This window comes from Callorhinus ursinus, unplaced genomic scaffold (assembly GCF_003265705.2).
Source record: "Callorhinus ursinus isolate GAN/ISIS: 27379988/994484 unplaced genomic scaffold, GSC_fseal_2.0 scaffold10, whole genome shotgun sequence".
Classification (NCBI taxonomy): domain Eukaryota; kingdom Metazoa; phylum Chordata; class Mammalia; order Carnivora; family Otariidae; genus Callorhinus; species Callorhinus ursinus.
The window spans coordinates 49,007,030-49,032,422 of record NW_027397072.1 but is presented as its reverse complement, the minus strand read 5'-3'; the positions used below and the strand labels follow the sequence as shown (position 1 = coordinate 49,032,422).

The 25,393-nt window shown below is 46.5% G+C and overlaps 1 protein-coding gene and 1 long non-coding RNA gene across 3 annotated transcripts in view; one reads left to right on the top strand and one right to left on the bottom strand.

Annotated features, from left to right (window-relative positions):
* Positions 1-17,945, top strand: part of LOC141373595 (uncharacterized) — a 19,851-nt gene extending 1,906 nt beyond the window's left edge. Inside the window, exons 2-3 of the long non-coding RNA XR_012379767.1 lie at positions 13,504-13,551; positions 17,833-17,945. This is a non-coding gene — a long non-coding RNA (uncharacterized lncRNA). The remainder of the gene's footprint in view (positions 1-13,503; positions 13,552-17,832) is intronic.
* The window catches only part of TACR1 (tachykinin receptor 1), a 154,226-nt gene continuing 145,253 nt past the window's right edge, over positions 16,421-25,393 (bottom strand). For both annotated transcript variants that reach the window (XM_073897484.1, XM_025867639.2), the window contains 3 exons: positions 21,621-21,771; positions 19,651-19,847; positions 16,421-18,195 (listed from right to left, as the gene is read on the bottom strand). In XM_073897484.1, coding sequence (XP_073753585.1) covers positions 17,907-18,195; positions 19,651-19,847; positions 21,621-21,771 — 637 coding nt within the window. In that variant the 3' untranslated portion in view covers positions 16,421-17,906. The remainder of the gene's footprint in view (positions 18,196-19,650; positions 19,848-21,620; positions 21,772-25,393) is intronic.

Genomic DNA, 25,393 nt, shown 5'->3' with positions numbered 1-25,393 from the left:
GTGTGTGTGTGTGTGTGTGTGTGTGTGTGTGTGTGTGTGTGTGTGTGATAGATTTACTTTCTGGGACTGGCTCTTGCGATATGTGGAGGCTGGCCAGTGGGAGCCCGCAGGGCCTGTGGGCAGGCCGGAGACCCAGAGAGCTAAGGCTGTGCTCAGGTCCGAAGGCTGTCTGGAGGCAGAATTCCCTCTTTTTTGGGAGATCTCAGTCTTTTTCTGCTAAGGTCTCTGACTGATTAGAAGTCTTCACATTATTGAAGGTAATCTGCTTTACTGAAACTCCACTGATTTCAGTGTCAATTTCATCTAAAAAATACATTCAGAGCAACATCTAGACTGGTGTTTGACCATGTCTGAGTACCATGGCCTAGCCAAGTTAACACATAAAATTAACCATTACAATAGGCAACAATTTTTAAAAAGATGGATAAAATCATTGTTTATAAGAAGTAAGAAACAGAAATTCTTCTGTACTCTTGGTGGGGAGTATATAGAGAGACCTTTCGGGAACCGATGAAACAGCAGTTTGGCAGTTTCTCCAGAAATGTAAAGTACACCTAACTTCCAGTACAGCCTGGCTTTGCTGGCTTATGTCTGCCTGGCTGTGTGGTTCCACCTGTTTCCACCAGGTCACCGCTCCTCTCTTGTAGCCCTTGTCCGCCAACCTCTCCTTCTGGGTCCAGTCAATGCTCCCTTCTCTTGTGTCTTCAGGGCCAGGGGTGGCCCCCGCCCCCGTACTTCTGTAAACAATGCCCTGATTGTCCTCCCCCAGTTCTCCTGACTCAAGGGTGCAGTTTCCTCCTGGGGCCCTGCCTGATTCACCCATCCTCCAGGATTCTTCTCTCTCATCCTTTTTTAAAAAAATCTACTCTCTACCATCAAGACCTATCAATAAAATCCTTTTTACTCTTTTTCCCCTCTAACCACAGAACTAGTTTCCTAACTTCCTAACTTCCTGACATCTTTTGCCTGGATTTCTGAAGAACTTTCCTGACTACGTTCCTTGCCATTAATCTTGTCTTCCTCCAGAAAATTTTCCCGTTATTGCTAAAAGATCTTTCTAAAATGAAAGCCTGATCATACCCTGTTTCTCTGTTTAAAATCTTCCAATGGTTCCCCAATGCTCTTAGGATAAACCTCAGATCTCCTAAGTGAGGATTGTAGGGCCTGTGGTACCTGGCACCTGCTCACACACGGCTTTAATGATTTCCATCTCACACAACTTAGTGCTCCCCATCTTTCACTCTGGGCCTCTTTTAACTTGCAACCAGGAAGCGCCAAGACCCAGAAGACAGCCAAGGATTATCTGTGCCCTGAACATAAGAGGCTCTTAACACCCAGGGAGGCTCTACTGGTTTTGAATAAATTCATCCTCCAAATTAGAACTGCCATTCTCAGCCCAGATGATGTATCTGGCGTGGTCTCCCAGCCCGACACCCACCAGTCATAACACTCAAGAGCTACTGAACAGAATCCCTCCTGGGAGAGTGCGGTTTTCTGGAGGAATGTGCTGTTTCATGTAGCAGCCACTCGTCCAGCATGGCCACTGAACACTGGGAATGTGGCGAGTGTCACTGGAGATGTGCCATACATGTAAAATGCATACCTGATCTTTAAGACTTAGTATGAAAAAAAGAATGCAAAATATCTCAGTAAATTTTGTATTGATTGCCTGTTGAACTGATAATTTTTGGATATGTTGGGTTAAGTAAGATAAAGTTAAATTATTTCCGCTTGTTCCTTTTTAATTTTTTAATGTGGCTACTGGAACACTTACAATGACATCTGTGGCACTCCGCTCCAGACCCCGCAGCTCCTGGCTACTCCACCACCAGCATCCACTGGGAGCTTGTTAGGATCGCTGATTTCAGCTCCGCTTCTGGCACATTACACATTCATATGCACAATGTACGTATTCATATGTACATTACAGTTGAGAAGTGCTGGTCTAAAGGGAAGGGGGCAATGAACAGAGCCTTGGTCATTCTTCCTGGATGCAGACATTGATGACATCTCTTCATTCAAAGGCTGTAAGTGTGGTTCTTGCTTTGGGGGCGGGGGAGATAAGAGTATCTCATTACATAAGAAATTCTTTAAATCAGGTGCACACTCCCAATCAAGCATTCTGAGCACAGAGGTTTAAGAGGAAGTAAACTGAATACATCAGGTTTTAAAAAAATGATTGCAAATTCATGATAAATCAGACTAATCATTTGAGGCATAAACTTTCAAAGGGAAGAATCAGAACTCCTTCGGAACACCAATCAGGCTAGAGATTCTGAGCATTCAAAATTCAGACGGCGAGCACTGTTTCTCAGAACGGTTAGGGCGATTGAAGTGATCACAGAATTGATGTCCAGAATTCTAGAAGGTTTGCCCCGAACTGCAGCATGAACCAGCTGAGAAAATCTAACTGGAGACAGAAAAAGAAATGCAGCAGGTTTTGATGTCTTTCTCTCTTGATTATTTTGTGTTCAATTTATTTTTTTGGATGAAATCTGGACAATGTCTACATTTATTATTAAACTTGAAACCATCTTCTCCCAAGGAATTTTAAGAGTCTTAAGGGGGAGAAGGACATATTTCTATGGTTGTCATAGCTGCTGAAATATATCTGGCATTTAGCTGTCAAAGTAGCGGCTGGCATTTTTAGACACTTTGCTTGAGGCAAACTGCAATACCAAACCCTTTCTAGATAAAAAGAAAGCGTTGTGGTATGCCATGTTTATTCTGAATGCATTATTTAAAAAAAAATTTTTTTTTCTCATATGGTGACTCTTATGGACAGCTGTGCTCATTTGCCAGAGAAAACAGAGTGTGGTCATTACCCTGATCCCTTGCAACACATGCATGTTTAAAGTCAAGTTATTCTATAAATAAAATATGTTCTTTTAATAATGTATTCATATTATAGGAAGAGACACATAACAGATGCTTAGTGACAAAGATACCTGCTTCCAGCATGGTTTCTGTAATAGCAGGATGTTCCCATTCTCTTTAAAGGCCTCTGATGTCCTGGATAAAAGGTTTTTTTTATTCAGGGCTTTCCCTGGACGGTATTTAATAACTCCATTTTTCTTTTCTTTTCTTTCTTTTTTTAAAGATTTTATTTATTTATTAGAGAGAGACACAGAGAGAGGGAACACAAGCAGGGGGAATGGGAGAGGGAGAAGCAGGCTTCCCGCCGAGCAGGGAGCCCGATGCGGGGCTCGATCCCAGGACCCCGGGATCATGACCTGAGCCGAAGGCGACGCTTAATGACTGAGCCACCCAGGCTCCCCAATAACTCTATTTTTCTTAAAGTATTATGAACCGTATCCTAGAAGGTTTAGGAAAAGGTATTTGGCTTTCGGAATGGTTTCAAACTCATCCCAAGTTGTGTTCTCAATCTCCATTCACCAATTCCTCCCAGTGCTCTCAGGTTAAACTCAAAGTATATGTATATTTTTGGTTTAATTAGGTTGATTTCTGCTTTTCTTGTTTCCAAAAAGTTCAAGGCAATTAGTAGAAAGGAGAACAAGGCAAATAAAATGGAAATAGAAAGTCAGTATACAGAAAAGTAAGTGGAAATAATGTACTAATGGTAAGATGGTATCAGCCGGTGTACAAGACCCAAACTCTCTTGCACATTTCCTGAAATCCAGGGATAAGAGGCAAGCAATAAATATTACACTATTCCTGATCAGGAAGGAGTGAGTATACAAGTTTTCCAATAGAGTCAAAATTTTTCTGACAGTAAATTCCAAAAGAAATTCTCAAGCAGAGATTAAGGCGTATGGTGTGACATTGTGGATAAATGGATTAATGCTAGTACCTTCCTCCTTGGGGATATGCAAAGACTCAATGAAGCAAAACATGCTAAGTCCTTAGACTTGTGAGGGGCACATAGTGATCTCAAACATTAACTATCATCCTCATCATGATTATATAAAAGTTATAACAAATTACATATTAAAAACATTGATAATATTCACAGTGACTTTTATAGCAAATGCAGAAGTGGATTTTATTTCGTTGTTTCTTGAAACAGTTCTAGCCAAGAACATGACATTAACACAACTCAGTGAAGGTGGCCAGCAGGAGCCACAGCTAATGTGGTCCAAGTGTGAGGCTGGCTCCTCGCTGGATCAAAGGACAGAACAGAGGGGAGCTAGAGAAATGGCTGGCTTGCATATTTCCTAGACCAGTAATATTCAGATATGATTCTGAGTTATCTGGTAAGCCCTGAGGGTCCTTTAGATGAGCAGGGAATGAATCAAAACCCCCCAAGTTCTATAAGCAAACGGCAGGCAATTCCATAGACTTTTAAAGTTGCTTACTAATAACTACTAGGTGTTTTACTGAGGGTTACTAAAATTTGGTACTCAAAAAACTCACATTAATACTATACTAGAATTTCCTGAGGATTCTAATTCAGCAGTCTACCTGGTGACTCCACAATGCCCGATAATGCTGCAAAGACCAGAGAGAGAGAGATGGCTTGTTATCTGTTTATCATCAGCAGCATCCCGAATTTATTGGGATGGTAATTGAATGGCAACTATTCTTGATTTTTAATGTATTAATTTATTTTTCCGAGGGTTGTTTGGTTAATCCTACAATGTGTTATGATTTCCATTTACGTCAAAGTATTGCTAAAGTTAATGTCTGTATGATTCCCTCCAAATGTGCTTGTGTTATCCTCATGGTTCTTTGTCTGTTGGAGTGTCTTTCTCTGACTAAGTGACAGTCACAAATGTTTGAGAGCTGCTGCCTTAGAGTCTCTTGCCTGGATGTCACAGTGTCGGCTGGACTCTCACTCACTGCATGTTGCTCTGGAACCCAGCAAGGACAAGATGAGGTTGACTCCCTAATGTATATTCAGTTATTTATTCAATAGGTATTTATTGACCTAATCTAAATAATCTAAAATCAGCCCTTTGTGCCAATACTGTACTAGGAAATGGGTGTACACTGGATCATAAAACTAACTTGGGCTCCTCGTGGGACTTACAGTCTAACAGGGATCCAAACTTTAAAAGAATAGGGTGAGATGAGAGAAAATAAGGGTGGGGATCTGTTTGGGGGCCTATTAATGTTGGGGATGTGGAGAAACATTTCCAGAGAAGTAGCTTTTGTTTAGAGATGTGAAGTTAAATGGGGGTCGGCCAACCAAAGAGTGAAGAAAAGTTCATTAAGAAAATGACTGAAAACCAGCAAAAATCCTTTGTAGAATTCACTTATCCCTCCTCAGTCTTCAAATTCATGGACAGAGATGATTTATGTGGCAAGATGATCTTCACATAGTCATCACGATTTTCCAAAATTAAACTGGGTAAAACTTGCTCGGATCCATCTTGCTTGAAATTTGTAGTTAGGTATTATATTCAGATTTAGATTAATTGTGTGCATACTCATGTGTTGTTACCTTTTGATGAGGGTCATACCTTGGAATCCTCATAAACCAGATAATGACTCATACTGTAACTTACAGTAATTCTGGGAACAGAAGGGTTAAGTTGAGTGAGGCATGACTTAGGGATAAAATAAAACCCTGGTTATTAGAACTAGGGTCTAAGGTCAGAATAAAAGACTAAGTTTGAGTTAATGTTGAGTTGCCTCAGAACTGAATTAAGATTTATTCAATTTCACATAAGGTCAAGAATAGCTTCAGAGCTGCCTTGGTCAAATAGCCCTCCTGGGAGAGTGGAGCCATCCGGGGACATAGAATTGTACAGGTTGTCATGTACACCAGCATAGTCTTCTTGGAAACACTTATTTCTTCCATTCTTGATGGTGAGTTTCACATGAGGATGAAAAAGGGTACATGTCCCCAAATATTGACTGGGTTTCTCAAAGCCTGGTCCCCGAACCATGTGTTTCAGAATCAGCTGTGTTGTTTGTTACAAATGTAGCCACTCCAGAATGGCCGAATCAGAGTTTCTGGACAGTCTGCAATGACTCTTTGAAATCTTTTATATGCTCCCCCAACCACTAACTTGTAGCCCTGTTCCCCAACTTCCTGCCCATTACCAGTGATGACCCTGCTTTCTGCTTCTTAGAGAAAATGGAAACAATCGGTTAGAGGAATTTTTCTGATATCCGGCTTTCAAATCTCCGAACCTACCCTCACCCTTTGTTTCTCATCTTCCAGCTGGGCTTTCTTCTGCAGACCACCCTCCTGCTTTCCCAGAAATTGTTTGCTACCAATTTTCTCTTCTCTCTCCTATATATTCTAGTGCTCCTTCTCAAAAAGATCATTCTTGTAGGCACTGAATTATGTCCAAGTCTCTTCTGTTAAACAACAAATACAAATTAAAAATACCTTCCTTGGGGGCGCCTGGGTGGCTCAGATGGTTGAGTGTCTGCCTTCGGCTCAGGTCATGATCCCGGGGTCCTGGGATCGAGTCCCGCATCGGGCTCCCTGCTCCTTGGGAGCCTGCTTCTCCCTCTGCTTCTCTCTCTCTCTCTCTCTCTCTCTCTGCCCCCCTCTGTCTCTCATGAATAAATAAATAAAAAATCTTTAAAAAAAAATACCTTCCTTGGTCCCACATTCCCTCTAGCTACTGCCTTCTCTTCCTCTCCTTCTAAACTAGCCTTTTGGGGGGAGATCTGTAGGTTTGGGTCTCTCTTTCTTTATCAGCCATTTCTTCCTCAGCTCACTGTGATCTGCTTCTAGGACCCCACGCAAACAGCTCTTGCTAAGGCCACCACTGATCTTTTCATCACTAAACCCACTGGGCATTTTCCATGTCCCCTCTTCCTCAATTTGTTTGCAGCATTCAACATCACAGAATCCTTCCCTCAAAGATTTCTCTTTCATTCTTGGCTTCTGAGACACCATGTTCCCCCGCTGTGGGTTGTTCTCTCTTCCCTTCCCTCAGCACAATCCGACTCCTCTTCTACCCAGCTATGAGATGTTGCATTTGATTACCCAATGCTATCACACTTGGCAAGCTTCTTCATGCTCATGGCATCAACTGTCATCTATAATTGGCTTAGAAATCGATGTCCTCAGCCCAGTCTGCTCCCAGAGCTCCAAATCTACATGTTCAGCTGCTTACTGGATATCTCTTTTGCTGTCTCTAAGTTAGCTCACATTCAACTCAGAATATTTCTGCCTCTCCTCTCTCCCCAAGCTGATATCCCAGTGTTCCCTGTTTCAGTAAATGGCACTATCATTCAACTAATCACATGAGTAAGAAACACCAAATTCCCCCTTGAAACCTCCCCTTTCTCCATAACCAGTGAAGTCCGTCAACAAGTAGGTATTTCTCAAAATAGGCTACGGTCTTCTCAAGTCCATCCTCTCGTGCTCATCTCCTCTTACTTGGATCATAGCAATCGCCTCCTAACTGGTCTCCCTGCAGCTGGAGTGGTCTTTTCCAAAAGGATTGATCCTAAATCTTTTGCTGACTTGCTTTCCTCTAAGACTGAAGACCATAATGCTTCTCGAGGCCCATGAGGAGCTCCAAGGTCCTCTGCCTCCTTCTCTTCCAGCCTTGACTTCCACCATGTCTCCTCCCTCTTCCAGCCAGGCACATTGGTCTTGTGCTTCCAGTCCCTCAAATACACCATATCCTCTTGCATCCCCGACCTTTCTCCATGCCATTCACATGCTTGGAATGCTCTTTCCCTCCTCTTTGTCTGGGTTACTCTCACTCCTCAGGGCTTCACTTTCTTGGAGAACACTTCCCTGCCCTGAGATGCTGGGTCCAGTTCCTTTGTAGCTGAACCTTTCTTTCTCCAATAGTCCTTTCCTCAGTTTTTAATTATGCCCTCCTTTGTGGGATTATTTGATCAGCATGTCATATCTTTTCATTAGCCTGAAAGCTGCTTGCCAGTGGGAGCCAGGCCTGTTTTCCCTCTCGTTGCCTCCCTGATGCCCAGCACAGGACCAGGTGGGTTGTGGGCATTCCAAGAAGGCATGGATGAAGAACTAGGCATGCCCAGACCTGAAGGAAGCTTCATATTGCTTGTCACAAGGACCATCAGAGATTATTTCTCGAGTACCAAAGCACCAACATTGCTTCTTTGGAAATTACTCATCATCTCTGAAGGAACATTTCTAGAATTCGATAAATGTTTGTTGAAAGGGTGAGTTTCGGGGAAGCTCACCGTTAGCCCTGCTCTGATTATGAAGGCAGGAAAGGGCATCCAGAGATCCTCTACCCCAGCTCTCAAGCCCACGTTGGGTGCTGCCTCTGCCTTCACAATGTCCAGTGGCACATCACACGGTCTGTTACCTGAAAAGGGATCAAACTGGAGATAACTATGCTTTATAGTCTTCTTTTCTTATAAAAAGAAAATGCATCCAACTTCTGCTGCTTTTGTCTTTTATAGAGATCAACTCCCCACCCCCCAATGTGCACATAAACAACATTGCTCTGACATACAGACTTCTTCCTTTGCTTGGATGTGAATCTGAGTTGAACATAAGGGGAAGTTGTAAATAATTGAAAAAGTCATAATATTGGAATGTGTGTTGGGTGTATAAAAATAAAGTGCTTTCCCATAAAATGCTCTGGGAATTGGTTTAGAATTCAGGGAAAACAGTTCCATCCTGAGCTGGACACAGTTCAATACTGGGGCTTTCCAGAATTTGGAAGTGATGGCACATCTCTAGAAATCTGGGAAGTAAAACTTTTGCACTTTAATTCTGATTTTGCAAACTTGCATGAAAGAGGACCAAAACAGGGGCAGGGGGTGGGTGGAGGATAGTAAGTTACTTCGTGTTGGAGGGACAGTTTTGGAATGCTGGAAGGAAACACTGGGAATGGGGGCTCAGACAGGGCAAAGGCAGAAAGTGGATTGAGCTGTAACCCCCTCTTACGTCTCCTCCCATTTTCCCCCTCCGCTTTGTGGTACTAACCCTGGGGCCTTGCTCCCAACTACCTGCTTAAGCCCAGTTCTTTGAGAGTCTACCTTGACTAAGTGAGGCAAGACTGTGTGTTAGGAACCCCCTCCATTCACCTACTCTTAATTCATCGTTTTCTGTGAAAACCCCTTCTAATCGACTTTCCAATCTGTTTTCTGTTTAGGTTTTGACCTGCCCAGTGGTTCCACAGGCCACCTGCATCATAATCACTGACATACTTGTTAAAATGCAGATCTACTAAGTCAGGATCTCTGGGAATGAGGCTAGGGATCTAGCTCTTGATAAACTCCCTAGGTGATTTTTTTTTAATGCCCATTAGCGTTTAAAACAATTGACTTGGTCCCTCTAGTTTTCAACTTCCTACTTCCTTTTCTTGGGGATTGAACTCACCTTTCTTTCATGACTCAGTGATCTGTGGGCAATGATCTGGTTCAGGCTGGCCCAGGACACCTTCCCTTTGTGCACCATTTCCATGGCCAGTCCAGCAGTCCCCACCCTTACCTCCAATACCTAGATGAGTCTGACCTTATAGACGGGACATGGAATTTTTAAGTTTTTAGTTGTAAACATAAGATATTATCCTTCCCAGTGACATATATCTTTCCAAAAGAAGGGTATATCCTCCAGGGAAATGCATATCTAGGGAATTCTGTGCACCCAAGGCTAAATGTGCCAAGATTAATTACAGCAGGAAATATTTGATAAGCAGTCTTCAGATCAGAGTTAGAACCTGGCCACAGATCCTGCCTAATTGTAGGAATGACTACAGAGAATATGAGGACAATTTACCCTTTGAAATGTTTTTCTGATGATTTGATGGGGCTGTGGAAGTTTGCTGCTCCTGGACATACCGTGTCTTGAATTAGCATTTTGGCAGAGTGTTTGGGGCAGTCCTTCCAGCCTGGCCTGCAGCACCTTTAAGAGGAGAGAGGCCGGGACACCTGGGTGGCTCAGATGGTTAAGTGTCTGCCTTCGGCTCAGGTCATGATCCCAGGGTCCTGGGATCGAGTCCCGCATCGGGCTCCCTGCTCTGCAGGAAGCCTGCTTCTCCCTCTGCCTCTCTCTCTCTCTCTCTCTCTCTGACTCTCGTGAATAAATAAATAAAACATTTAAAAAAAAAAAGAGGAGAGAGGCCTGGGGATATGAGGAATGAAGGATATGAGGGCTTTGTGATTGCACTGCTCTGAGAGTCAGTTCTGGTTAGATCTCCGACAAGTTACTCTGTATGCCCCATTGTTCTCCTATTAAATTAAGGGACAATAATAATATTGATTTCATGGCCTTGGAAGATGAAACCTGATAAGGTGCATGAAATATTTGGCACAGGAGATCCAGAGCATAATACTTATTATCACTGTTATCATTGTCTTGATTATTACCTTTGAGATGGGAGAGGGAAGGAAACAATTCTTCTGTTCTTCTACTTTTCAAACCTTCAGACTTCCCTAGAGCACACATTTCTGTTTTCACTCACCTACTCTTTTCCTCTATCAAACAAGGACCTCTATCAAACAATATTTTACTCTGTGCCCCTTCTCCCAAAATGTTTTGTAAACAGATGCGACCCAGGGAGCATGAGCACCCAGGGCCAAAGGGTCTCCAGCATTCGGGGAATGTGTAGAAAAGGGCAAGGGCTGTCCACTCACCCTGCCTTGATGATAGCTGGGGAGTAGGTTCATGCTGGTATAGAACCTCAATGTCATCTTCTTTTTGAGAAATTAGCTGACAGTCATGCCTTCGTCAGGCCATGGGACCCTGCAGCCAGAACACACACCTGGAGTGTGGGTTATCCTATTCTGCCTACTCCAGTCACGGGGATTTATGCACCGTCCCTTAGGAGATGTGGGGACTGAATTTTGCCCTGGAAATCTACAGAAAGATCCATGACAATCATCTGGTAGGGGTAAGAAGCTGCTGGGGCTTCATGCTTCTGAGCCACGGTGTCCAGTTCCCAATCCAAGTCCAGTGTAGATTGAAGACAAGAGTGGCCCCGATTAGCCTCAAGTATCTGATGCAAAATAAATGCTTCCTGTCCCACGGGTATTGCCCTAGATGGGCAACTGAGCCTGCCCAGCCACAACTTGGCATCAGCAGCATAAGAAGCAGAGAACCTTATTGTCTCTTAAAGAGAGGACCTTGCATGGCATCTCTACATGGGCTGCTGGGAGCCTGGGCCCTGCACTCTGCATGTTCCTGGGTGGTGGGCCTAGCCATCCACTGCTCTGCATCCTACCATTATGACAATCCCACTGGAGCATTAGGACCATCGTGGGGCTCCTGGGAGCTGACAGAATGCATATCATGATTAGGAACCGGGGGTCTTCAGATCAGAGATGGGAGAAGGGGAGGGGCGTAAGGAGTCCATTGTGGAGCCCTACGATTGGCTCCCAGGATCAGATCGGGAGTTTTCCTGGTGGGAACAGAAGCACAAGTGGCTGTCTGTCCATAATGACAAGTCTCTTTTTCCAGGCCCCGTGTTTTCTAACATGTGTCTTACTTTCTTCAAATCTATAACCTAAATAATGCCCAGGAACGGGAAAATCATGCTCATGGCATTGACTCCTCGGCCACTTCAAAGCAAGCACCCTACCATCCGGCAGAGCGCTTTTTTAAATAGAGCATTTTTATAGGGTCCTCCAGAGGGCAGCAGAGAGCAGTCCTGGGGCACCAATGAGGAACTTGGCGAGAGGCGGCGCTAGCGGTGGTGGCCGTTACATTCCCCTGGGTCTGGCTGTTGACTTGGGAGGATTTGAAATTAACAGTAGAAAGGGGGCATGCATCGGAGAAAGGAAACTCACGACCCTGAAAAGTAAGGGTGCCCATTACATACAAGAAAACCTGGGAGATTTTGGAAGTGAGCCATTGCAACGGGCAAACCTTTGCTGTGAGTGATTGCCTGCCTATTGCCACTGACGAGAACACTGGCCTGAAGACTTCGTCATCTTTTAGTGACATCTGGGGAGGTGTGGCATCGAGTGTGCATCCTTGCTTTGACATTCCCCCCACTGGGCTATGGTGAACATCTTTCTACCCCTCTGAACTGGAGAGCAGGGACCAAGTGCTATTGAAATTTCTATTTCCAAATCCCCAGCGGGGCACCTGCAACGTCCTGGTTGTCAGGCAAACGTTTAGTGGACGAAGTTGAATTATCGGCTGCCAAATCTTCAGAGGTATAAAGTAAGCTGAAAAGACCAGCTTCCCTTGGTGAGAAAGTGTTTGGGTTGTCCCCAGATTTTGGAGGTCAAAACAGAGCCATGTTCATCATCAGCTGTCACAGCATCTCTTTTTGCCCATCTGGACCAATGCATGTGGCTGCCGTCTTGGAGCAATAGTTACCGCCCCGTGGGACTCTTCTGCCAGAACAAGTACTGTTCCAGGTGGTGGTTAGCGAACAAGAGGGCAACGGGTATGGCTCGGCAAGCAGCGACCAAAGCCCCAGAGAACATGCACTGCCTTCCCCTTCTCCCTCCGCTCTGGCTGGTGGTCTCTTCGAGCATTAATGTTGTTCTCCAAGTCCATACATTGGCATGGCTAGGAGCCGATGGTGCTCCCATCGAGTCTGCTGTTCTCCCCTCCCAGCCCGGAGGCCGGATCTGCGAGGGAAGTTGCTGCTCTTAAGTGTAGGGACTAAGGAGTCCTGTCCCAAAAGCAGCTCAAAATCCGGGAAAGGGGGTGAGTGGGAGGTGGGGTTAGGGGGTGAAGGGCAAGTGTGGGTGGGCGGGTACGTGGGGCAGGCAAGGGGGGATTTGGGGAGATGGGATGGGAAGGGGGACTGCTAGGGATGGGCATTCTCACTATCGCTCCAAATCCTCTCTTTATCGATGAGGGCACCGGGAAGGCATCCAGGGTTGTGGCATTACAACCTGGAGATTTCAGCAGGGAGCGTGTCAGGAGGAGAGGGCTTCCACGGATGGACTAAAGAGGGGAGAACAAAAGGAAACTGGAAATAAAAAGTGGCAGAATGAGAGAAAGGGCACGTGTGCACGCAACGCAGGGGACCTGGGTTTGAATCTGCCGGCATGAAAATCTCTGTAGCTGGGCGGGGGGGATGTATGTGGCCAACGTGTCACGGGAGAGAGACAGGGCGGGGCAGCCGCGCGCGCAGTCATGTCAGTGCCGATACCCGGTAGTCACTTGCTTCTACTCAGCAGCCTCGTCTCCTTGCTGGCTGAGCAGCTGCTCGAGAGGGAGGCCGGGAGCAAAGGTCGCTACCGTTTTATGTAGGATTCGGTGCTTGTGAGATAGGCCCTGCCACGGCCTCAGGCCCCTTCCTCCCCGTTTTCCTCAACTGAGCACAGAGAAATGGGGGTGTCTCAGAACACTGCCTGTGGGGGTCAGGAAAGCAGTTTCTACAGCCAGATGCTCCCCTCGCCTTTGAAGATGGATGAGAGGAACAGGCTTGGTGTGTCCCCCACCTCGCCCACCTCCACTTGGGGTTCTGACTGAAATCTCCCCTCAGGTTCCAGAGCTGAGGAGATCTGTTCACTCATGGACTCTCACATGCACTCATGGACGTGCACACCCTGCGGGCGGGATGGAGGGCGTGTTACCAAAGGCGGCTGCGGCTCCAGAGGCTAAGCATCCACAGTGCGTCTGTAGGCCACACGTGCCCACACGGGACTAAATGAAATGTCTTTGCCTTTCCACAGGAATATCTGTACTCCGGGGCCGGCCTGACTTGTTTGCCCACAACTCAGGTTAGTCCTTCCTCAGCTAACAAATACTCATCGTTTCATGGAGAAGAGTGAGCACACCCCTTAATCATGAATTTGGTGTTTTTACTGCCACAAACATCTTTAACGATGTTCTACAGCTTTAATTCATCCGCGTGTCTGGGGTGAATCATGCTCTTGTTCCAAAGTGGTTTCCAATTCCCCAGCAGCCGCTCTGGGTTCTCCAAGGCTGCCTATACCGGTCACGGCGTCTGAAGGTCTCAAGGCTGCTCGGCCCTGTCCTACAAACAATTTCATTTCTCTCCTTCTCAGGAGAACAGAGGGTGGATGATTTCTTTGGGGGAGATTCAGGTTTTGCACCTCTTACTACACACACACGGACACATGCACACGCATATGCAATGTCTTACATGTGACTTGTGGAAATCTTGCAGGGGTCTGTGGATCCCTTGAAGCTTATATAAGAATATCAGTTTAAGATGCTTTAGTTTGCATGGGAACATTTTTATTATTTGTGTCTGATACTCAGGATGTTGGGTAACTGCCCATATTCTCCTCAAAACTCCCTCTTTCAAATGCCTTTACGACCTTTGTCATTTCATGTCCGGACGGCTGCCCACTGCTCTTTTGGGGGAGGTGCCTGGCAGGTGAGGTGGTACAGGGTGGCCCCCGGAAGTAGCAGGCAGGTTGCCAAGGTTCACAGACATTACCATTAAGGTTTCACATTCGGCCAATGGTTTCCTGACATGTGTTTTTAAACGCAGGGGGCTGGCCCCAAGCTCTGGTGGCAGTCATGGGGGTCCCAGCTCTCATGTCTCATGTCCCTTCAAAAGAGAACTGAGCGGGGGGGTCAGCTGATAGCCCTCAGCTGCAGTGCCTCAGGATTCATGGCAGGGCTCAGCTGCAGCCCACTCTCTCCCCAGAGAGTTCTCAGCCAGTGACCACCTGTGGCAAGGGTGCCAGGCCTGGCCATTTCTGTCACCACGGGGCTTCCCTATGAGCAAACTTTGATGTTGTTGGGCCAGCTGAGAGTTTTCAGAGCTACACCAAAGTCTGAGGCTCTTCCTGCCCATCCTCCCCACCCCATTTCATCATACGGGTCAGATCTGTGCAGGCTCCTGCATCCTCTCCCCCCATCTTTCCCAGGTGTCCCCCCAATAAATCTCTTGCACTTCTAACTCTGTCTTGGTGTCTGTCCTGGGAAGATCTGCATGGATACAGCTCTGCTCACAGGTGACAGTGTTGGTCACTTCACACAATCCCACCTTCCCTTCCCAGATCCCCACCTGCAAATAGCTCCCACCACCTGCCAACCCATTTTGTCACAGAGTTAAGTTTGTTGGGTGTTGGGTTCCATCCTCTGGCTATGCAAGTTAGCAGGGTTCATGATACTACCCCATTCAGCATCCTGTAGGGTCCTGAGGCTCCCTGGAGATGAGACAGAATCACGAGAGAGGCAAACACATACTTTATTTATGAATGGAAGTTCTTTCCAGGATCCTGGGTTGGATAACAGAAACCTCAGGAATGAACCCTTCCACTTACAGGACTCTTCTCGAAAACCAGGTCAATGAGGTCAGCTCCTGAGTCCCCTTTTCCCAGGAGTCCTCTTAGTCCTTCCGAGGGAAAGGGCATTCCAGCGTGTCTTTGGATTCTGGTGAGGGTGAGGAAGATGAGGATTCCTGCCCTTCAGTCCCTCCCAGAAAGGTCTCCCACCCACCCCTCAATAACTGTGGTCTGATTGTGAGTCCATGATGTGTATCAGCTCTTCTCTGTGACAGAATGAAGAGGAGAGATTGGCACAATACAAATAATGCATTGACAGCAACTGGATCCCACATTTTGGAAGTAACATAACAAAGATGGCCCCATGATGTCTGATATTCTATTACTACCGGACAGTATATCAAGGAAAAATGCTCAAGAGATAAACACAGGGCGACACATTGCCATAAGCATGAGACCCATGCATGGTGCAAATCATGGTGTTTCTCACACATGGGAGCTGACAACATTCTTATAAGTTCAATGGGCGCTGGACAGTGGGTCAGAGGAAGGTTTGCTGGGCCCTCAGCAGGGATGTTCTGCCATATTTGAACCAGCCATGACCAGCCAATAGTCTCCCTTATTATGTGCAGTGGTGACACTGTCCAAGCACATCCCTTCAGTTACCCTGGACTGACTGGTGGCTCCCTTGGCAACAACCTCAGTGAACTCATCGCAAAAGGCTCTCTGAAGGCCCCAGCCTTTGGCCTGATTACCCATGTTGAGTGTGGGTCTTTAGAATCCTGGGGAGAATGTGCTTCTCAGCTGCCTCCCTGCCCGATGGCCAGTCTGGACCCGCTAGGAAAGGTGATTTAGCCACAGCCAGTCTGGTAGTTTCCTCAAGAGTGGGAGGGGTCTCGTGTCCCCAGCTCAGGGCTAAGCGCAGAGCAGGTACTCCACAAATCCTTGTTGAATTCAACCCCCGCCTCTTCAACAGAAAGGATGTTTCCAATTCTTTGACACTTTCTTCGTAGGTATGTCTCATAATCATGCTGGTTCCTTACATACCCCTCTGGAGTAAATGATCCACACACGGCACAATTCTTTATTGGAAGCATGACTAATGCTTTGGGCATTGATTTTTTTTTTTTTTTGGCCCTTAAATTATGTCTTTCATTCATATATCTGCACTGAGCTGGTTTTATTTAGTTTATTTAATCCTTCCCATGCTGCTTTGCAGACTATGGCTCTTGGGTTGTTCTGGCTTATACTGTTGCTATACAACCTCCCCCGGCCTGCCAATACCCTGGTAGGGTTCTAGCCTGCAAGGCTGGTGAAGGCTGTAAAGCCTGGGAGCCGCATTGGTCTCCCTCAGTGCTGCAAATGCAGCACAGGTGCATCCATTCTTCAAACCACAAAGAGGACATTGATGGATTGTATTTGAGACTTCTGCTTTCAGCCACATCTGGACAAAACGCAAATCTGGGAGACAGAGAGAAACTGCGTGCTCACCTGCTGGACACCTCAAAGCTCTAGTGGGATAGGCAGGATTAAATTCATGGCTCTTGGTAGACTGACTGGCCCGTGGGGTGGGTGGGACATCCCACCCCTCATAGACAGCTGGCCAGTAAAGCCATGGGGGCAGGAAGGGAAGATTCAGAGAATCAGAAGGGAAGATACAAGGTGACCTCTTCCCACAAGTGGGGCTGCAGGGGGCAGCCTCCTCGTTCATTGGACATCTGAGCACATGCCTTATGCTGGTAGAAAGCTAAGACTGCATTAGTGTCCCTGCCCTAAGATACCCCACAAGGCCAGGGCAGGGAGTGCGTGTGTTCATCCTCCCTGATGGCATCTCCAGCTGTGGGACTTGGCCTGTTAACATCTGATGGTGAGAGGCAGCCTTTGACATGAAGTCCTCTGCTCTGTCAAAGACCAAAATGTTCCAGAAGAAGGAAGGTACTCATGGTTTTAGGATAAACCAGAGAACGTTTGATATGGATATCGACACATTTTAGGAGTTGCTACTCTCCAGGAACTGGGTATTAAGTCACTGACCTTGCTATTCCTAGTCCTTTTGAGACCACCAATTTTTGGTGAAACAAACAAAAAACTCATACAGTTCTTGAACTCTTGAATGTTAAAAAGGATACTTAGGTTATTTCATCCATGGTTTTACAAATAAGGGAAGAAGCTCAGATAGATTAAGTATGGCACAGGCCTCCCGATTCTTGGTGTGTAGCTGACATTAGCTTGCATCAGCGGACATATTCTGCCATACTGGTCGCTCAGGACCGTCCCTAGGGACAGAATGCAGATGAACGTGAGGTTCTCAATCTCAGGATGTTTCGATGCACTGAAATACTGAGGTGCCTAAAGGAAGACATCCATGCCTCCTTTTCATAGATGCTTAGAAGACGGAGTTAAATCTTTCCTTCAGATTTTACATAGTTCCTTCTTTTGTTCACCCTGTCGAGTGAAGGTTGATGTGAGGTTGATGTAAAGACCAGCTAAAGGAGGGTAATCTGCACATGACTGAGGACAGCTTCACTGAAGTAAGACAGGGGCTCCAGGCAAATCCAGGTGCTACAGGATTCCTCCTGGAATGAGCCCCCACATACAACCAAAGTTAATTTTAGAATTATGGCAGGGATTGCAGGGAAAATCAAGTTCAACCTTGCCATTTTACAAGCTCAGAGAAGTTCAATGATTTGCCTTGGGTCACACAGCATGGGGGATGACAAAGTCACAGAAGAAACCAGGGTTTTGTTTTTTTTTTTTCCTCACAAGCCCCAATGTGAGGGTGTTTCTGATGGTTTCTAGATCAAGGCGTTATCCATGCATGGAGTGAAGCAAGACACAGATGGTGGTGGCTGCCCCTGCTGAGGACCTGTGGTCTAGGAGAGCATGTTGGAGTAGAAGCTGAAGCTCTCTGTCACGGTCTTGGAGTCGCGAGAGGAGCCATTGGAGGTCAGGTCCAGAGCCGAGGGTATGGTCTTGGGACCATCCTCTAGCTCCTCCTCGTGGGCCCCCACCACTGTGGAGACGGTGGTCTCCAGGCGGCTGACCTTATACACGCTGCCCTGGGTTTGGAGGTAGCGGGTGGATTTCATTTCGAGCCCCTCGTAGTCGCCGGCACTGATAAAGGGGCAGCACCGGAAGGCATGCTTGAAGCCCAGACGGAACCTGGCGAGAGAGCAGATGGAGAGGTGACCCTCGGGGACAGCCTGCTCCCAGAGGGCATTCCCCCCACTGTCTCAGCTCTTGCACACGTGGACATACCCGAGCATGACTCTCTCTTATTGGTTTTTATACTGACAGCTGGAGACATTAAGGCCAAAACGATTTGAAGGTCAGTCATGAAGGCACAGTCCAGGACTAGACCCCAGGCTCGCGTGAAATGCCTGTACTGACTGAGGGTGACCCCTGAACTCTGCTGCCTCCACCCACACCTCAGCCCACGCTGGATCGATTCAACACTAACCAAAGCGTCCGCCAAGTGTTTGCTGTGTGCTCGGTACTGTGCTCGTCACTGGGCAGGAAACCCACGTGTCAGGACTCCTGTCTCTCGAGGAGCCTGCTGACTGAGGTTCACTTCAATCACGTCCCTTCCGTGTGCCTCAGGTCTCCGGTTTGATAAACTGGGAGAATCAGCCTTTACTTAAAGACTTGCTGGGATATTTAACCCCAGATGAATCCGTGAGTTAACCTAACAGACAGCATCTGGATACGTTCAAGAGAATGGCTGCCACCAAATTCACAGCACCTGAGTGTCTCATTCACAGAAGGCACTTTATAGGCTGATGACCGAAAGCTAGAAAGACCATGACAAGCATTTTATTCCTCCCCCTGGCCCTGCCTCCTTTCCCAGCTGAGGGACCGAGCTGCCTCCTGGGGACTCTGCGCACGGACCCGAATTCCCTATTGCTGACCGCCGTCCCTGATGGGCTCCCCCTTCTCTTACTTGTCCAGGGTTGGCTTCTTCTACTAGGACAGCTCTCCTGACTGGTGTGGCCAAGTCAGGGCCGAATCAGGGCCTTTTGCTTACCCAGTCCTGCTGGAGCTGCTGGAAGAAACTGGAGAAAGCTGCCTGGATTGTATGATGGGATGGATGGGAAGGGGAAAGTGGGAGACCAGTGAGGGGAAAGACGCCCCGTGGAGAATGGTGTTCTGGTGCCGTCACCATGCCGTCTGTGCATGACTCTCTCTGACTCCCTCCCTCTCTCTCCCTCTCTGCACGCACAGCCCCCGGTGCGTGGACCTGTAGGGCAGAGTGACCAAACTCCCAGGCCATGAACAGGACCCAGCTTGCAGACCTCTTTATATGCATCAATGACAGAGGTTTTTTTTAATGTGCACCCCCGCCCCCACTACCTTAGTTGCCAGGGTTCAAAAGTTAGAAGACCTCACACAAAAATGCGGATTTCTGGTTCTTCTTGGAAAGGAAAAAAAACGCCCACTTTGGGTTCGCAATCCTGCATGGCAATAATTAGTAGGGCTTGAGTGGCGTGGTCATTTTTTGCTGCAGTCCCTACCACTCCCTTTTGTCTCCCAGAGGCTCATCTAGGTTGGATGCTTGGCTGCTATGGAGACAAATGATCTTATTGCCCCCAGAGTGAGTGTGGGGGATGGGGTCCTCACCTGTCGTTGAGGCAGCAGTAGATGATGGGGTTGTACATGGTGGAGCTCATGGCCAGCCACATGATGGCTAGGTAGACCTGCTGAATGAACTTCTCCAGGTAGAGATCAGGGTTGATGTAAGGCAGGAGGAAGAAGATGTGGAAGGGCAGCCAGCAGATGGCGAAGGTGCACACCACGATGATCATCATCTTGACCACCTGGCGAGAGGTGAGACTCCAAGAGCGTGAGACAGGTGAGACCACCTTTTGTCATGGTTCCCTCTTCTCCCGCCCTCTCGCTGCACTCAGTGCGGTACAGGCTGGGGAGTATCGAGAAGAACTCCTTTCGAGGAGGAGGAAGGACAATTTATGTGCAGTACCAAGGGACTTTGATTACGTCAGTAGTCCTCAGAGTGTGGCTCTGGGACCAGCTTCGTGACATCATTTGGGAACTCGCCAGAAGTGTAGATTCTGGGACCCCATTCCACACTCACAGAATCGGAAACCCTAGGGATGAAACCCAGAATTCTGTGTCTGACCAGGCGTTCAGATGATTCTGAGACACACTCATGTTCGAGAACCTCTGTGTGCTATCATCCTTCTGGGCAGTGAGCGGAGAAGCCAAGGGTGGGCAGACCCAGGGGAATGGGTGTTCAGGGGGTAGAGATCCAGGAAGGGGGAGGGAGCAGCGGGGGGGTGTGGGGAGGAACCACGGGCCAGGGCAGTACCTGGGCAAGGAAGGGGAAGGGAGGGGTCTGGAGAGCGGCAGCAGGGGAGCACCAGATGGCGAAAGGGGATTTCAAGGGTTTTTATGAACAGTGGGTGATGTAACATGTTCCTTTTTATCCCCACGAAACCTTCAGAGAAAAACTAACTAGCATCCACTAATGAGATACTATGTAAAGAGGTACCAAAAGAGAAAAAATTAGAAAGCTCTTGATGTATCGGTTTTCGATATATCTTGTGGATACTGTTAAGCGAGAAAAGGGAGGGGAAGAAGTGTGTATTTATTGTGTAAAAAAGAAAAGACTATATATTTGGCTTATAAATACATTGTAATATCTGGACGGATTAATAACAAATAACAGTGGTTACCGTGGTGTGCGTGTGCGCGTGCGCACACCTGCGCATTTGGGAACTGGGTAGACGGAAGACCTGGAAAGGAGGGAGCCCTTTCATGGTAAGACTCCATATATCTTTGGACTTTTGATTTTGAAATAATTTAAGACTCCCAAGAACTTGCAACAGTAGTACGGAGAATTCCCAGGTACCTCCAGCGATCTCATCTTACACAACTCTATCACGTGATTAATGAGGAAATCAACATTAGCACAGCACTATTACCTCAACTTCAGACTGTATTTGCATTTTGCCAGTTTTTGCATGCACTCATTCTTTTTTGGTGTATAGTTCTATGAAATTGCGTCACATGCATAGATGGTGAAAACCCCACCACAATCAGGATACAGACCTGATCCATCACCACAAAGAAACTCACTCATGCTACCCTTTTATAGGCAGAATCTCCCCCCGGTATAACCCGTGGCAACCCCTGGTCTGTTCTCCATCACTAATTTTGTTCCTTTTGATACTTTTTGGTGTTTGAATCAAGTGAATGTATTATTTTGCTGAACCCTAATAATAAAAGAGGACTTAACAGCTCTTCACTGCCTCTGTAGTTAAATGTGTGTGTGTGTGCGCGCGTGTGTGGTGTATGTGTGTGCATGTTAATAGCTTGACGGGTTGCCAATTACTCTTAAGGCAAGAAGGAAGTGGCTCCTGCCTGTTACAGGTGGGCCCAGGTTACAAATACGACGAAGAAAGGTCTCTTCCCTCCCCTGCCCCACATCCCCGCCCTCCCCTCCACTGTTCCACAGACCCAGGGATGTTTTGTGCTTGCAGCCTCTGGGCCTCGGGAGGCTCTGGGGCTCCGGTGCCTGCCAGCCTATCGCCTGTGCCAGGGTGGGTCAGATGCTCTTGCTCTTCGATTACCTTGCGCTTGGCAGAGACCTGCTCCTGGTAACGGTCCGAGGAGTCCCCGGGGATCTCGCTGGCCCACAGAGTGATTCCCACCACCGTGTACGCATAGCCGATCACCAGCAAGGGGAGGAAGTAGATCAGCACAGTCACACAGATGTGGTACCTGCAACAGGGAGCATGGGAGGCGTCCGTCTAAGAAATAACAGGGGTGGTCAAAGCTTGACAACTAGCTTTCTCAGCATTTGGATGACAAGGCACACCCAGGGAGGCTTGCCGCCTGCATTGAATGGTTGGGTGATACATAAATGGATAAACTAGAGAAAACAAATCTCTTCAACTTATGTTTTTCTTGCGGACTCTTTCCGTAATAGAGATTCCTGTTGAGATTGAAGAGAAGAATAAACACCGATGAAAGGGAACTGAATCCGTTGTATACGTACGACAATTTTAGTTGATAGTAAGTTCAATATTCCTGACACTCTCCCTCCAAAAAAATGCAACCCGAGGCTGCATTAATAGAAGTATAGTCTCTAGAATGCAGGAGGTGGTTGTACCACTCGGTTTATACCAGTCAGATTACATTTAGGCTCAGTTTTGGTGCAGGAGTGTGGGCCAATTTGTACATTCAGATGAGAGCTACTGAAGGGTTGGTGAGCTCTCATCCATTCTGCATGACAAATGGATTCACGGGTATAAGAATAATTAGCTTGGAGGAGAGAGATTACATTTATCTTAGAACTAGGATCAGTGGGTGAAAGCCACAAAGTATAAGCCACTTCTAAGCCTGGCCCTTAAAAATCTATCTCCAGATGGAAGCTTCCCGGGTCTCTGAGTTACAACTCGCAGGCCAGATACCAACTGACTTGAGTTTGACTGGAACAAGGGCAGGAAAGAAACCTTTGCCATGTTAAGCCCCTGAGATTTTGAGGTTTGTTACAACAGCATACCTTATCCTATTCTGTTTAAGGCAAGGATCTTTCTAAGTAGGACACTCAAATAATTTTTTTTGAATTTTGAGAAAGGATATTTTTCTCAGGGGGTCCTTGACATGTCTGGCTAATTGTAGCCCCTTTCTCCTGATGTGAGCTTAATGGAGAGGCTCAGTCTCCTAATAGTAATAATCGTAGTGGGAACAGCTAATATTTTGGGGAGTTCACTCTAGATCACTGTGCTAATAATAATGTACGGTATTCATAGCAGAAAGGGTAGTTAGATTTCAATTAGTGAAGAGCACAAAGCCAAGCACTCAACTACTCAACTATATTATTCTTATTTGATCCTGAAAACAAATGATTAGGTAGCTACCATCGTAATCCCATTTTATAGATGAGGAAACTGAAGGTTAGAAATTAATTAACTTTCCCAAATTCACAGCTGCTAAAAAGAGGAGCCGGGATAAGAAGGCAGGACTGTGACCCCAGAACCAGCTTCTTGTCACTGGAGAAAGGTCACCCAATGGTATTTTATTCCACTCTGTTTATGCTTATTCTCTGAAATGATTTTTTTTCCCCAACAAGGAAAACCCACTTATTTATTTCATTTCTCTCCTTTATCGGTACTATGTTTTCAATCACTTTTTTGCCCCACAGTTTTACTACTTATTCAGCTTCCTCTGAATATTAAAATTTGCAACTTGAGGACCCTTGAAGAGCTCTTAAGTAGCGCACCACAGATCAGCAAAGCAGGGTGCTGAGCGCATCCATTTTGTGCAGACAGGCTGCTCCAGTCTCATCAGGCTGGGGGTCAAGGACATGATGGGAGGACTGTGCAGTCCTCACCTGTGCTCCTTACCCTGGACCAGTGGTTCCCAAACTTGAGCCAGCTTCAGAATCACCTGGGGGGCTTGTTTGAACACAAAGGGCTGGACCACACCTAGACTTTCCCACTTAGCAGGTCTGGGGTATGCCTGAGAATCTGCATTTATTTTATTTTTTATTTATTATTTTTAAAGATTTTATTTATTTTATTTGAGAGAGGGAGAGAGAGAGAGAGCGTGTATGAGCAGGGGGGAGGAGCAGAGGGACAAGCAGACTTCTTGCTGAGCAGGGAGCCTGCCACGGGCCTCGATTCCAGGACCTTGAGAACATGACCTGAGCCAAAGTCAGACACTTAGCCAACGGAGCCACCCAAGCGCCCCCCTGAGAATCTGCATTTCTAACAAATTCCTAGGCCATACTGCTGCTGCTGGTCCAGGTTCAGACTTTGAGAAACACTGTCCTAAATTGACAGCTCTCAAGCCGGGAATCATGAGAATCACCAGGGGAGCTTTTAAAATGATCAGTGCTCAGAGATGGACATTTAATTGGCCTTGAGTGTAGAAGCATGAAACCACAGTTGAGAAAATTCTCCAAGTTATTTGGATACTTGGTTAGCCCTGAGAAACACTGTTTCAGGTCCAAGGTCTGCAAGCCTGTTGGAACCCCATTGTTTGAGATTTATGACTTCACTTAAAGTGTGTGTTAACCATATTTTTTTAGTTTCTGTATCTGGTGCTTTGAGGTCTAGGCCTTGCTGACCTGGAAAGGGCTGTCCCTCCTTGTGCCAGCTGATTCCTAGAGATAACTCGTGTTGGGGTGACTTTCATATATAAACTAACCAACCCAGGGCCCATACCCCCACCTGTTTTCTCAGGGGCTTTTACACTGTGGGATGCTATCTGGCAGCCATAGTCACCCCAGGGCCACCTCGGGCAGTCAGGGGCACGGAACCCACGGAAATGATTCAAACTAGCCAATTCTAAGCCTGTTTACCCTGCCTCACCCATTCCTTCTCTGGAACACACAATAAAGTCTTTCCTGAAGTTCCCCCATGGTCTCTCTCTGCCTGTGGCCCTGTGTGGCACGTCTGCCCCTTCGTCCTGGGAACTATGAGTAATAAATTATCTTTTCCATGGCAATCATGTCCTCATCTATTGGCCTCACCATACCTGAATAGAAAATAAAACTTACACTTTAAAACAAAGTGCCCTTTGGAAAATCACAGATCAGATTAGACCATTAGGAAAATGCGAAGCTGAATCACTAAACATAACTTATCAACCTTTCTTTTTTTTTTTTTTTTCCCCCAAGTAGGCTCCAGGCCCAGCATGGAGCCCAATGTGGGGCTTGAACTCACAACCCTGAGATCAAGACCTGAGCTGAGATCAAGAGTCGGATGCTTAACTGACTGAGCCACCCCGGAGCCCCCAGCCTCTTTTTTTTTTTTTTTTAAGAAGGAAAAGTTATTTTCTTATTTATTTGTAAACAACAGAAAGTATGGACTTAATTTCAGTTAAAAAGTATTATAATCAGTTAGAGCATTAACCTGTCCATTCTAGAACAGGGATAATGAAGAATAACAGAAATATGACTCCATGATTCCACTTCTAGATGTATGCTCAGAAGATTTGGAAGCAGGAACTCAAAAGAGATACTTCCACACCAATATTCCTAGCAGCACTATTCACCATAGCCCAAAGGTGGAGATAACCAAAATGGCCCTCAAAAGTTGAGTGGATAAACCAAATGTGGTATATAATTAATGATGGAATATTATTCAGCCATAAAAAGGAATGAAGTTCTGATACCGGGTACAAAATGGATGAACCTTGCAAACATTATGTTAGGTGAATAAGCCAGACACAGGAGGACAAATATGGTATGATTCCACTTATATGAAATATCTAGAACAGGCAAATTAATAAGAACAGAAAGTAGAATAGAGGTTGCCAGGGGCTAGGAGGAGAGGATGAGATAATAGGTACAGAATCTGGGATAGTGGAAAAGTTCTGGAAACGGAGCGTGGTG